Source organism: Alexandromys fortis, unplaced genomic scaffold (assembly GCF_014885135.2).
Source record: "Alexandromys fortis isolate MF-2015 unplaced genomic scaffold, M_Fortis_MF-2015_v1.1 scaffold_221, whole genome shotgun sequence".
NCBI classification, from domain to species: Eukaryota; Metazoa; Chordata; class Mammalia; order Rodentia; family Cricetidae; genus Alexandromys; species Alexandromys fortis.
The window spans coordinates 1524606-1538430 of NW_026068096.1; the positions used below are offsets into that span (position 1 = coordinate 1524606).

Sequence of the window (13825 nt, forward strand, 5' to 3'; positions counted from 1 at the left end):
AAGCAGGCCACTAGCAGAAGGCTACATTTCATCCTATTTCAGAAACACCTACCCCATGGCTCTTTCCCCATCCGTGGCAAAAGGCTGGATATCACCGCCTCAGCCCGCTGGCCCTGCTCCTTAGCTCTGTCCCTCATACTTAGCAGAAGGGTGACCCCACCCCATCGCTCTGGTCCCGCCTCTAGCAGAAGGCTGGACTCTGCCCTAGCACAGGCTCCATCCTGTAGGGCTCCTGCCTGCATTCCTTACAGAAGACTGGATTCTGTCCCAGCCCATAGGCCCCATCTATAGCAAAAGGCTGGAATCCTCCCCTGCCCATCACTGCAAGATCATCCCCAGCCCACAGATCCGCTCCTAACAGAACTTTACTCTTCCAGCCAGCAGCCCCCACCCAAAGCAGAGCCTGCATGCTCCATCTCATCCTCAGGTTCGGACTACCCAGGTCCACACCAGTAGGAGGGACATCCTCCCAGAGAAATGCCCCACCCCTTCTGATGGCTCCACCCACCCAATCCTGGGCCGGACTCCTTCCCCAGGCTCAGCCCTAGCCAGTAGGCCTCGCCCCGCCGGCGAGCTCACCAGACACCCTCAGGGCCATAGGCCCCGCCCCCGCCCCAGGCTCCGCCCTCCCATCCCAGCACTTGGCTGAACTGTTTCAGGACTCACAGTCAACGCCCCACCCCGCCTCCTGCAGCCCCGCCGCCGCTCCACCGCCCCATCCTCCCGGCCTGAAGTGCAGAACCTCACCATGAGCTCCTCTGCTGCCAGCCCGCTCTTCGCTCCCGGCGAGGACTGCGGCCCCGCATGGCGAGCGGCTCCCGCGGCCTATGACGCGTCCGACACGCACCTGCAGATCCTGGGCAAGCCGGTGATGGAGCGTTGGGAGACCCCCTACATGCATGCGCTGGCGGCGATAGCCTCCTCCAGAGGTACCCTGTCCGAGGAAACTGAGGTTGCAGCTCAGACGTGCGGGAGTTCCCATGCGTGCTCGTGCCTCAGTTTCCTTGCCTGGACCTACCCCGGGACCACCTTGGCCAGGAAGGGAGGGTGTTGCCAAAATGTGGACGCACATGAGAGGCGCCTGCCTCCAACTGTAACTTCCTCTCTGCAGAGGGGAAAGACTTCTATTCCTGGGGCTGGCTTGGAGGGTGGGTCTTCCGATCACAGACCTGAGTGGAACTGAGGGACAGAGTGGAGGGGCGGGGGCTGGTCGGGAGTCTCTCCGGACTGTGGCTAAGAATAGCTTGGGAAAACTGAGCAGAGAGGCAGCTGTCTTGCAGCTGTGGTCAGGAACTGCTGGTTGAGAGAGGTTGATTGGTGTTTGGGGCTCCCCAGCCTAAAACAGAGCAGATGGGCAATGAGCCTCAAGTTCACCCCCGGCAGGCAGATGGGGACCTAGGGTCAAGTGATGAATGAAACATGGGTTAAGGGGGCTGCAGGTGTCAGGCATCCAAGCCGGGCTTGTTCCTTGCTAACTCCACAGATAAGGGCCATAGCACAAACAGCAGCGTGGGCAGGGGCTCAGAGTCCAGGGATCCCTGGGATCAGGTCCAAGACAAGAGCTGTGCCTGTCCATAGCCTCCCAGGCCAGCCACTCTGATTGGCAGCTGTCCAGGGCCCACACTATTGTGTTACTTTGTTCTGTCGCTGGCTGGTTGTCCTTGAGGCATGTGACTGGCAGCTGGGCCCCAGCCCCATGTCTCCCACCGCCCCCCCCCCAGCCAAGGCAGCCTCCCTGTGTTTTGTACTTCCAGGGGGTCGTGTCCTGGAAGTGGGCTTTGGTATGGCCATTGCGGCCTCCAGGGTGCAACAGGCCCCCATAGAAGAACACTGGATTATTGAGTGCAATGATGGGGTCTTCCAGCGCCTACAAGGCTGGGCCCTGCAACAGCCACACAAGGTACCACTGGGGTGGCAATCTGGGAGTACCCTGGGGTTAGGTGGTCCTGGGGAACCATTTGACCCCCAATCTTCTTTCCTTTCCAAGGTTGTTCCCTTGAAAGGCCTATGGGAGGAGGTGGCGCCTACACTGCCTGATGGCCACTTTGATGGTGAGAAGGCTCTGTGAGCCCAGCAAAGGGGCCACGCTCCAGGGAAAATGCTGACCCTCGGTCCTTCTTGGCAGCCATTGCACTATTAGACTGGTGGGGCTTGCCGTCAGGTCTGAGTCCCAGGATGTACGTGGTGTAAGGAGAGGTCCTCTGCGCACCTCCAGTGTGCACTGGGGACAGACTAGAGAGGGCAGGAATGAGCAGCTGTGGCTGGGTCAGATGAGGTGTGCGATGCTGTCTGCCAGGCCTGTGTTGTCTCTGCAGGGATCTTATATGACACATACCCACTGTCTGAGGAGACCTGGCACACTCACCAGTTCAGCTTCATAAAGGTGGGGCTGTGGGGCCAGGAGTGGTGGGCAGGGCATGGGACACCTCTCTTCCCACAGCCCCTACCCCATCCACTGGCCTCTCTTTGCAGAACCATGCTTTCCGCTTGCTGAAGCCCGGGGGCGTCCTCACCTACTGCAACCTCACATCCTGGGGGGAACTGATGAAGTCCAAGTACACAGACATCACCACCATGTTTGAGGTGCGACCACCTGATAGCTCCGAAGCCTGGAGCAGTGACCTTGGGAGTGACTGTGGTTGACCTCTGACCTCAGAGGCCAGAGGTCTTCAGTGGGTCAGGCAGTACTGCGATTTCCCATTGTTTAAGCCTCCCGTGGATCCCCAGTGCCAGTGCGGCCCTACCCACTGCCCTCTACTTGTGTGGCCACACTTAGCTTAGAGATTGACGCTCTCCTGAACCTGCAGGCTGGCAGTGGGTCTGTGTGATGATGCTTGTCAGGGACTAGAAGCCAAGGTTCTGTCACACCAACCCCCAGTCCTGTCCCATGTGCCCCTCCCTACAGGAGACACAGGTGCCTGCGCTGCAGGAGGCGGGCTTTCGGAGAGAGAACATTCGCACCGAGGTGATGGCACTGGTGCCGCCAGCAGACTGCCGTTACTACGCCTTCCCTGAGATGATCGCTCCCCTGGTCACCAAGCACTGAGCGACTGGCCCAGGTTGGAATGAGCGGATATCCTCTTCAGTGCCTTGGTGGCTGGAGTTGTGAGCTCCAGCCTCTCAGCTGTCCCTAAACTGTGACACTCTTGCTGGCCCAGCTACCTTCCCAGAGCTCAGGGATAAAATAAATCCTAACAAAAGGACTGGTGGCTGGACAGTGAGCTGGAGGGAGGGCACATCTGGGTTCAGAACATGCAGTTATCCATCACTGTTGCCCCATTGCCCTGCCCAGACATGACCAACGAACCATTGTCCATTTTCAGCAGGAAGCCCAGCCCACACCAAGCCAGGACACCTTACTCTGCAAATGTATGCTATCAAATGTACTAACCAGGTCCACACTGCAGCCCCTGCCTGGCCCTGAGAGTGACTGCCTCAGCCTGTAGCCTATACCCAGCTCCTAGAGACCCCTCTGCTCACACCCTGCCCTTGTCACAAGAAATCCTCCCCACAGCCCCTTCCCCAGCACTAAGGCCAGGTTCAGCATTTACAGCAGGGAGCAGGCTGTCCCTCTGCCTGGAGAGTCCCAACCTTAACAGAGCCTTGTCTTAAAAGCTTGGAGCAGGGCATGTTATGGTGACCTTTAACCCCAGCCCTTGGAAGGCAGAAGCAGGTGGATCTCTTGAGTTCGAGGTCAGTCTGGTCCACAAAGTGAGTTCTAGGACAACCAGGGCTACACAAAGAGACCCTATATGGTTTTTTTGTTTGTTTGTTTTTTGAGACAGGATTTCTCTGTGGTTTTGGAGCCTGTCCTGGAACTAGCTCTTGTAGACCAGGCTGGTCTCAGACTCACAGAGATCCGCCTGCCTCTGCCTCCCGAGTGCTGGGATTAAAGGCTGCGCCACCACCGCCCAGCTGACCCTATCTGTTAAAACACAAAAAAAACTCCCCTTGGGATGGGCAGGCACCTGCCCCTTCCATGTCCTGGGTTGCCAAGATGTATCACCCCAGCCCATCAGCTAGAAATGCCAGATCCTGGGGCTGGAGAGATGGCTCAGAGGATAAGAGCACTGGCTACTCTTCCTGAGGTCCTGAGTTCAATTCTCAGCAACCACATGATGGCTCACAGCCATCTGTACTTTGACCTGGTGCCCTCTTCTGGCATGGAGGTGTCCAGGCTGGAGGAACAGTGTATACTTTTAAAGAGAGGAATGCCAGATCCCAGGGCCACTGCTGTCACGAGCTGCAGAGTGAAGATCTGCATGGCACAGAGGCTGAGCCATGCAAACAGACCCTTGGCTCATGCTCATACAAGGGGGCATCTAGCTGAGTCTCCTCCTCCCAGGGCAGACAGCAGGCCAGGGATGTGTCTAGGGGAGTGACTAGCTTGAGCTGCACAGTGGGCAGAAGTCGCAGTCTGAGCCCCAAGGCTTAGGTGTGAGCGCACAAGCCATTGAGACTGAGGGGCCTCCAGTTTCCTGCTCCTCTACGGCAGGGCCAGCAGTCCTTACAGAGGGCACAGGACATGCCCTGTGTGATGCCTCCCCACTGGGCCACAGTCCACACAGAGCACACACAGGACTAGGGTGGGTTTATTCACACTGGGGTTCCGGAGCTGAGCCGCTCGGCCTGGTGGCTCTACCTGCGGTACCAGATCTTCAGCTTCTGCTCACGCTTGATTTTCCGCTGCAGCTGCAGGATTCCGTAGAGCAGCGCCTCGGCTGTGGGCGGGCAGCCTGAAGGACACACACGCTGAGACCCCCACGGGCACACATGGAAGACTCTTGGGGTACTCTGGGGTTGGCTTTGAAGGGATAAGTGTCCTTGCTGTGTTGGGCCTCTCGACACCCACTCCACACAGAGAAGGGCCCAGGTTATGACTCTGGTGACCAGCGGGGTCCTCAGGAAGAGTCACTCACAGAAACTGGACCACTGGGTCAGGGAGATGGGCAGGAAGCTTGGGCCAGGGCATCTTGAGATTCCAGGTCTCAGAATGCCAAAGGCCTCAGGAACGCAGCCAGGAGCTGCGCCCCCTCCCCATTTAGCTGGCCCTTGTTGCCCTGCAGGCTGCTGCCAGAAGGCCCTGCTGGGGGCAGTGGCCAGTGAACACAGAGTAAGACAGACTGGGCAGTGGGGGACCGGGACATCACATCTGTCCTTCCGCTCTCCAGGACACAGGACACTGTCTGGTGGAGCGGGGCAGGGTGGCTGGCCTCACCTGGCACATAGATGTCCACGGGCACAATACGGTCGCAGCCTCGCACCACCGAGTAGGAGTAGTGGTAGTAGCCCCCACCATTGGCACAGCTAGGGAGAGGGTGAGGCAGTTCAGATGCAGGTCCACCCAGCCCACCCCACACCCTTCATCCTGGCCTTGGGAGAGGAGAAAATACAAGGGCCAGACCCTACATTTGGATAAGAACTGGGTTCAGTAAAGGGGGCTTCTAGAACCTTCTGTGGGAAATTGGGATGCAAGTGGCAATGATAATCACATGGAAAAGTGCCCTCAACCAAGCATTTCTGCTGATGGACCTGGGGTGGGACTGTGGGATCTAAGATGGCCTCACAAAAGTCTGGAATTCACTACATAGTAGATGACCTGAAGATGACAGGCATGTGCCACCTACCTGTGTTACCTGGCGCTGGGGATGGACCCCATATTCCTGCACGCTGGGGTGAATCTCTAACCTAACCGTGGCACTTTATGTTTTATCGTTTGAAGCAGGATCTCACTAATGTAGTTCAAGCTGGCCTTGAGCTCACCGAGTACACACTCACCTCCCCATGGACACCACATAGCGAGGCTCAGGCATCTGGTCGTACACCTAAAAGACACTCAGGTCAAGTGTCTGTGGGGGGCTGGGCAGGAGAAGGAACCAAGGAGACCAGGTGTACCTTGCGGAGTGCAGGGGCCATCTTGTTGGTAAGTGTGCCAGCTACAATCATCACGTCGGCCTGACGCGGGCTGGCACGGAACACCACACCAAAGCGGTCCATGTCATACCGTGGGGCGGCCATGTGCATCATCTCCACTGCGCAGCATGCCAGGCCAAAGGTCATCGGCCACAGGGAGCTCTGTGAGGGCAGGGGCAGGTCACACGTCTGTTCAACACACCCTCCACCTTGTGGGCACAGTGACACTGAGGGCTTGGCAGTCACATGAGGCTAGTGCCTGCTGCAGACCCAGGACTCAGGTGGCCTCTAAGTCAAGCTGCTGCACTGGGCATCAGGAATACCCCCTCTTGGAATCCCTGAACTCTATCCACAGTGCATAAGCTCCTCATGGATCCGACTGCCCTGCGCCTGAATCTGAGACCCAGCCGATGTGTCTGGGCTGAAACTGCCGTCTCAATAAAACAATCCACAACTTAAAAAGGCATTTTCATCCGCTCGTGAGATGTCTCAATGAGTAAAGGACTTGCCAGTAAGTCAGAGAACCTGGAACGGGCAAGCTTTGTTAACCAATCATCTTTAAGAGAAGGGACCTAGTTAATGTGTGACTTGAATTTGATCCCTGGGACCTACATGGTAGAAGGAGGGGACCGAGTCCTTCAAGCTGTCCTCTGGCTTCTACACACATGGTATGGTGCACAGGCATGCATAGACACACACTTTACAAAACAGATAAATATAATAAAATGCTCTTAAGATGTGCAGGATAGCCAGGACCACAGAGAGACAGAGGAGGTCTGCTGAAGGCCGTCATCCAGCCATCCGGAGTGACGGCTGGGCGGGCAGCTGGGCCCTTGGGAAGGAGCCTCAGCAGAGCCCTGATGGGAAGGGGACTTACCCGGCGTGCCCAGTTGATGAGGTCATCCAGCTTGGCCACCACATACTCGGCCCGGTTTCTGGGAAGATGGGAGGGCTTGGGAACCACAGCCCCCCCTGCAGCCTTGGGCACAGCAGACTGTGTGCTAAGGAGACAGAGCACATGGCATGGGGGAGAGTTGGCTAGGTGACCCCAGTGTCCTGTCTGGGACACACTAGAGAGGCAAGATCATAGGGCGGGGCAGGGTGTAGGCAGCACCTGAGTGGAGGGCCTGGAAGACAGCACTGGGGCCTCTCCCCAAAGCCTGGATTACCTGCTCGGGCCCTTGGAGGCCACACTCTGATGGACTCTGCGCACCTGGGCCACTGTGTCTATGCTGGACCTGCGAACAGGGACAGCGGTGAAAGGCCACCAGGCCCCAAGCAGCCGTTCCTTCCCACTTCCTTGCCCACCCACGGTCCCTGCCTCATCTACGGGCCATCCTGCTCTCTCAGACATGACCTGTGCTGTGCTCTTTGCGTCTGAGAACACCAGCTGGTCAACGGGCTGTCAAATGTCCTCGCCAGGACAGTCCTGAGGTGCTGTGCTTGAAGCCCTTTACCTGTTCTGAGGCAGCCAGCCTGCGGAGGTCCGGGGAAGTGGTCATAGAGCACCTTGCTGGGACAGGCAGTACGTGAGCTATGAGGGCCTCAAGTGCTGTCCCTCCTTGGCCATCGCCCTTCCAGACAGTCCCCACACACCATGTAAGGAGGACACCTGGTCAGCCTTCCTGAACCTGCTGGACACTACAGAGGGACCCTCCTGGCTCCAAGCCCTGCAGCTCCGTGCTGTGCCCTGACAGCAGGCTGGATTTGTGACAGAAAGGCACACTCACCGTAGGCCCAGGATCCGCACACAGAAGAGACCAGGAGCTGGGGAGAGAAGCATAGCAGCTTGGGTCCAGCAGTTTAGTTCTGGGTCACAGCCCTTCCCTGCAGAGCTCCAGCACACTTCTTGAGCCTTGGCTGAGCCTCCCTCTGCCTCCCATGCCTTGCCAGGACCCCAACCAGCTGCTCCCGAGTAACCTGTCCTACATCTCCACACAGCAGGATGCAGTCCAAGGGCAGCTTTGAGGGTGGGATGGAGCTAGTCATGTGTTGGCCCCTTCGCCCCAGCACCCGGGAATGGGGCCTGTTTGCATGAGCCCCTCCAGAGGCCACTAAGATGTGCCCTGAGGTAGCAGGACTGGGTGTTTTGTGAGGACAGATGTGAAACAGGTCCGAAGATGTACAAATGGCATCCCAGCACTCTGGAGATTGAGACAGGGGGTTGCATGATCTAGAACAGCCTGGCTTACACACTGGAAAAACCCAAACAGTATTAAAGACACACAAACAAACAAAAACCAACCAGGGGTGGGGTACAGAGATTAATACAAATACAAGAATAACCTCATGAGGTTATGGGCAGGTGACACTTGTGACACCCTGACCCTGAATTCAGCTTCCAGGACCACAAGGTAAGTTTCTGTGACCTGGAGCTGGGTGTGGAGGTGCATGCCTTTAATCCCAGCACCGAGGAAACACTATTGGAACTCTGTGAGTTCAGGGCCAACCTGGTCTATATAGCAAGTTCCAGTAAGCCAGGGCTACACAGGGAGACCCTGTCTTGGTGGTAAAGAGGGAGGAGGCCTCACCTGAGACGGAGCCCCCCTCCCCACAATGACTTGGGGACTATTCTGTCTCTGAACCTGGGCTAGGGTTCACAGCTGCTTTCCATGCTGTCCCTCCTGCCTCAGCTCTCCTCACTTCAACCTAGTTCAGTTTCCAAGGTCATGACTGTGGCCTGAGGCTTGGACCAAAGTCTGCAAGGCCTAGACTCCAGTCTGAGGGCACACACTGGCCTTGGTTTCCCAGATGAAAATTTAAGGCTTTGAATAAACTAACAGTGAAGTAAATGCCCTACTAAGTGGTTGGGGTGCCAGCATCAGGCTTTGGTTTTAAGGGCCACAGGGTCTCTCTATGTTGCCTGGGCAAGCTCTCAACTCCGACCTCAAGAGAGCCTTCCGAGCAGCTAGGATTGCAGCAGATAGCACCAAACCCGGCTTGGACCAGACCTTTGTGCTGTCATGCTGCGAATCAGACGTGGGGCCTTGAAGCTCAGTGAGTGCTTCAATACTGGGTCACATCCCAGGCCTCCGCCTCTTCCCGCTTTCTTTCTCCTTCTGTTTTTAAAGGGTCTCACTGTGCACCCTTGGCTGACCTGGAGACCAGGCTGGCCTAGAACTCACAGGGATCCTAGGGATCCTTCTTTTAAAGCAGGGTCTCAGGGTCTAGCCCAGGCTGGGTTCATCAGCTTCCTCTTGCCTCAGCCTCCACAGGACTAGGTTCATAGCTGTACCCGACAATGCTCTACCGCAAACATCGTCTTTGCTGCCCTAAAGTATTAATGAAAATTAGCTTTTCCTTCAGATCCAACTATGGGTAGAAAAACACAGCAATTGGTAATAAGGTCTATCACCTGTTCATCGGCAAGTGCACAGCCAGTCCTGAGTGAGCTCAGGAAGCAGCAGTCAATGCCATGAACCCACTCCTTCCAGTCCTCACAGTGTCCATGCCACAGCTGGGCTTGGCATACTGCCCAGGTCTGTAACCCCAGCATGAGAGATGGAGGCAGAGCACCATTAGTTTGGTATAACCTAGGCCACACAGAAAGACCCATCTTAAAGGAAAACAAAATCACCAGGCCGTGGTGCCACACATCTTTAATCCCAGTACTGAGGAAAGCAGAGGCAGGAGGATTTCTGTGAGTTTGCGGTCAGCCTGGTCTACAGAGTGAGTTCCAGGACAGCCAAGACAGTTTCAGAGAAACCCTGTCTTCAAAACCAACCAACCAACCAAAAAAAGTTCAAGTCCAAATCTGTCATCCTAGCACTTGGGGGGTGGGTGCTGGAGGACCAGTTCAGGGGGGGGGGGGGGTGTCATCCTAGCACTTGGGGGGTGGGTGCTGGAGGACCAGGAGTTGGGGAGGGGGATGCTGGAGGACCAGGAGTTCAAGGGGAGGGGGGAGTTGCTGGAGGACCAGTTCAAGGGGGGGAGGGGATGCTGGAGGAACAGGAGTTCAAGGTCAGCCTCCCACACGGGAGATTCTGTCTTAAAAACAAAACGGCTGGCGCTGAAGTTCCGTTGGCAGAGTCCTTGCCTAGCACGCACCAAGCCCTTAAGTTCCCTCCCAAGTGCTGCAGAAATGGGCACGAGGGTGCATGGTGCACGCCAGTCACCCAGCCCTCAAGGGGTGGAGGCTTCAAGTTCGTCCTCAAGATAAATAGTGAGTTTGAGGCCAACCTAGCCTTCATGAGACCCTGTCTCAAAGCAACAACAGAACCCAGGTGGAGTGAGACCCGACCGCCTGAGATCGCCGGTTCCTAGTGTCAACAGTGCCACCATCTAGGGGTTAAGACGGTCTGCTAAGGGAAACTTATCAAGGGTCGCTCAGCACGCCAGACTGCGTTCGCGGATAATCCCTGTATATAAAGAGACCGGCACCAAGGCTTCCATAGGGAAACCGAGACATTTGCAATGCTAGAGGCCCTGGCTGGCTGCCCAGGGCTATGATGGAGGCGCAAGTGCCCGGGTGTGTAGCCTGACGGCCCTGGGTCCGCTCCCTGCCTCGCTCTCTGTGTTTCAAGGACATCAGCGGGCTCCTGCTATCGAGACAGACGGGCCTCAGCGTCCCCGACTAGAATCTGCCGCAATAACAGGAGGAGGTCCACAGCTGACAGAATGTGTGATGTGGATCCAAACGCACTTCGGCCCGATCCCGGACCCCGACATTACCGAGGGCCGAGACGCCAACGTGGCTCCCTACGGCGCTTGGGCCCCCAAGGTCCCCTCTGCCCCAGCTCGCAGCCCAAGGCCGACCTGCTATCCTGAGCTCAGGGCTCACTCACCCGCCAGCGCCGCCATCTTGGTCTCGGCCTTCAGACAACCTCTGCGGTCCGTCCTCCAAAGCGTTCCGGGTCTGGTCCTTCGCGCAAATAGGCACTAACGGAAACCGGAACATAGAAGCGGAGTCGTTCCGACGCGTTTACTTTACTGCCTGTGATCGCGCGCGCGCACTGCGAGCTTCCAGCCTCCTGTGATAGTGAACTGCAACAAAAGCAAGGGCTTTTTCGGGGAAAAAAAATAATACTCGAGCGTGCGCGTCCCTGGGTGGGCTCGAACCACCAACCTTTCGGTTAACAGCCGAACGCGCTAACCGATTGCGCCACAGAGACAGCGCTGAAAAAGAGTCTCTAGCATAGTCCTACAAGGCTATGTATAAGGGCTGTGACGTGCGCTTGCGCACAGTAGCTACACACGGGGCGGAGTCCGGGCAGGAGGAGTGCTAGTCGGTATGCCGAAATAGCTCAGTTGGGAGAGCGTTAGACTGAAGATCTAAAGGTCCCTGGTTCGATCCCGGGTTTCGGCAGTTGTTTTGAGTCATTTAATGTATCTGGTATTTTTGAGATTTTTTTTGTTACGTTTTCACCCATAACGCTGAATTTTTCCAATCCGACATTTAATTTTTAAATTATTTTTAGACGTTGGAGATCAATATAATATTCTTTAAATTGGTAGGGTTAAAGCAATTATTGAGTATGGAATCTAAAAATTTCAGGGTGAAATATTTCACGCCTGTCATTCCAGCACTTCAGAGAAGCAGGAAGATTGGCTCGAAGTCAAAAAGCCAATCGTCATAATAGTAATAATAATAATAATAATAATAATAATAATAAACAATAAGAAGAAGAACCATCTGGAGTTCCAGTTCCAAGGTCTCTTCTGACCTCTTCAGGCACCAGGTATGCAAGAGGCCAAACCACCTGCACACATAAAATAAAATCATAATAATCCCAGCACTCAGGAGAGTTCCGTGAGTTTAAAGCCAGCCTCTCTCTACAGAGCTAGTTCCAGGGCTACACAGAGACACCCTGTCTTAAAAACCCTAAACAAACAAATAAGTTAATTAACTTTAAAAATAATAAATAAGATAAAAAGAATCAAATCCAGGAAGGTGAAGTTCACTCTTCACTATCATGTGGAAGCCCCCGGGTTCCACCCCTGCACCCCGCGACCTGGGCACGGCCCGGCACTCAGGCACAAGGGAGATTGTTCTTGGCTACACAGTAGTTTCGAGGCCAGAGGTTGGCCTATGGCTCAGCGGATAAAAGCACTTTGCTGCCAAGCCCAAGCTAGACCACCGGATTCCACAAGATGGCAGTAGAGAACTGATCCTGAACGTTCTCCTCTGCCTTGGTACCAACATCTGCCTTGCACTCACACTCACACACACACACACACACACACAACCAAAAATAAATAAATCTTAACACTAAACCCAAATTAACAGGAGAGTGTACTGTGTTTACACAGTTGTGTCCAGTTCACAAAATGGGTAAACCACAGGAGTTCCGGAGTTTCTATAGGGGACAGCACCCTGGCGAGCTGTGAGGAGGGCAGGCAGAAGTATGGGGGGGCGGTGTGAATGCTGGGGTGGCCAGGAAAGAGCTATGGTTTGGAAAAAAATCTTCTAGGTTCTGAGCTTCACTCTGTAGCCTAGGCTGGCCTTCAAGGTAATCCTCCAGTCTCGACTCTACCATGCCCATCTGCAAATAGAGTTCAGAGGGGTCCTAGGTAGGCCACAGCCAGCTGAGCCATTCTATATCGTGAGATTCCCAGAGCTAAGGCCTCCTGCAGGTTAGTCTGGTGCTGCCTGAGCCGCACCCAAACCTTCCGTGACAGCAGCTTGTGTCCTGATAATGTCCAGCTAACCGGAGGCTGTCTCTACAGCCGCCCCTCACTGCCTTCCTGGCACCCTTGCGATGCTGGCTCCGCAGGTGAGGGAAACTCAGCATGCGCAGTCCTGTGTTGACTGTAATCTGAGGTGGACCTTTGGCAGTGCCGGGGTTAGATGAGGTTATGGGGTCCCCAGCATGGCATCGGTTGACGCCTTCTCAGTGGAACATGGTGGTATCCAACTGGGATCCTGACATTTTTAAGGCTGAAGGAGCCAGATCTCTGAGTTTGAGGCCAGGCCTGTCGACATAGCAGGTTCCAGGACAGCCAGGGCTGTAGAGAGACCTTGTCTCAAGAGAAAGGGAGATAGAGTGACTAGGGCGGTAGTCCTGAGAATTCAAGGCTACCTTGTGCTACTTGGTGTTTGAGGCAAACCTGGGACGACAGTGAGATTCTCACTAAATGTGGAAGGGGGCAGCCAGATAGCTTAGTAGAAGCACAGAGTGCCCCTCTCTCAAATACACACACACACAAAACTCAAGCATAAGTTTGCACACACACGCACACCACACTCAAGCACAAGTTTGCACACGCACGCACACCACACACAACTCGAGCATAAGTTTGCACACACACACACCACACTCAAGTGTAAGTTTGCACAGACACACCCACTCCCACACCTACTCATCTCCCTCCCCCCAGCAAATCCTTGGGGAATAGGCAGGGGAGATTGGCAAAGGCAGCAGGGGCTTCATCACTGAAGAAGTGCTCAGCCTTAGTGTGCTGTCCTTGCCCAGCCTCTGCCCACTGCCCACTGCCCACTATTGACCCAATCTGCAGGTACCACGAGCCTGGCAGATGGAGAGGGGTCAGGGGACAACCACGCAGAACAGACAGGTGAGACTTAGGGACACTTCCCGTTCTCTTAGCATGACATAGTGTCACGCTCCACAGTTCACCAGTGAGTCAGGATCCTCACCCATGCCTCTGTCCGCTGGCCACCTGTCGCCTATTGAGGGGGTTTGAGTCTTCATTATGTAGGGTCTGGGAGTCAGGTGACATAGGGTTGTGGTCCCTGAGCTAGAGGAGGTGTTGGCACCAGGGAGTCTAGGGATGGGGTTGGAGGCCTCAGAACCATCCCCTCCCAGTGCTGCAGAAGGAGAGGCCTCAGGACACCCCATCACAGCAGGGGCACACAATGAGTTCATCCCTCCACAGGGCCTAGGAAGCCCTGAATAAGAGCTGGTGTCAGAAGGTCGAAGGCCCTGAGCATAGGACACTAAGAGCCATGGAGGAT

The 13825-nt window shown here is 55.5% G+C and overlaps 2 protein-coding genes and 2 non-coding genes across 4 annotated transcripts; 2 read left to right on the forward strand and 2 right to left on the reverse strand.

Annotated features, from left to right (window-relative positions):
• Positions 1-659: 659 nt before the first annotated feature.
• Positions 660-3203, forward strand: Gamt (guanidinoacetate N-methyltransferase). Its single transcript, XM_050123430.1, has 6 exons — positions 660-929; positions 1755-1900; positions 1988-2051; positions 2316-2383; positions 2473-2583; positions 2906-3203. The coding sequence occupies exons 1-6, from the start codon at positions 749-751 to the stop codon at positions 3044-3046; spliced, it is 711 nt and encodes a 236-aa protein (XP_049979387.1). The 5' UTR covers positions 660-748; the 3' UTR covers positions 3047-3203.
• Positions 3204-4574: 1371 nt separating this feature from the next.
• On the reverse strand, positions 4575-10813 carry Ndufs7 (NADH:ubiquinone oxidoreductase core subunit S7). The gene is made up of 8 exons (XM_050123431.1): positions 10698-10813; positions 7644-7680; positions 7083-7151; positions 6791-6914; positions 5896-6075; positions 5779-5825; positions 5219-5307; positions 4575-4736 (listed from the first exon to the last, which is right to left on the reverse strand). The coding sequence occupies exons 1-8, from the start codon at positions 10711-10713 to the stop codon at positions 4639-4641; spliced, it is 660 nt and encodes a 219-aa protein (XP_049979388.1). The 5' UTR covers positions 10714-10813; the 3' UTR covers positions 4575-4638.
• A 137-nt stretch (positions 10814-10950) lies between these two features.
• Positions 10951-11024, reverse strand: Trnan-guu (transfer RNA asparagine (anticodon GUU)). The gene has a single exon. It is a non-coding gene; the product is annotated as a tRNA-Asn (tRNA).
• A 121-nt stretch (positions 11025-11145) lies between these two features.
• On the forward strand, positions 11146-11218 carry Trnaf-gaa (transfer RNA phenylalanine (anticodon GAA)). Its single transcript has one exon. It is a non-coding gene; the product is annotated as a tRNA-Phe (tRNA).
• Positions 11219-13825: the final 2607 nt, after the last annotated feature.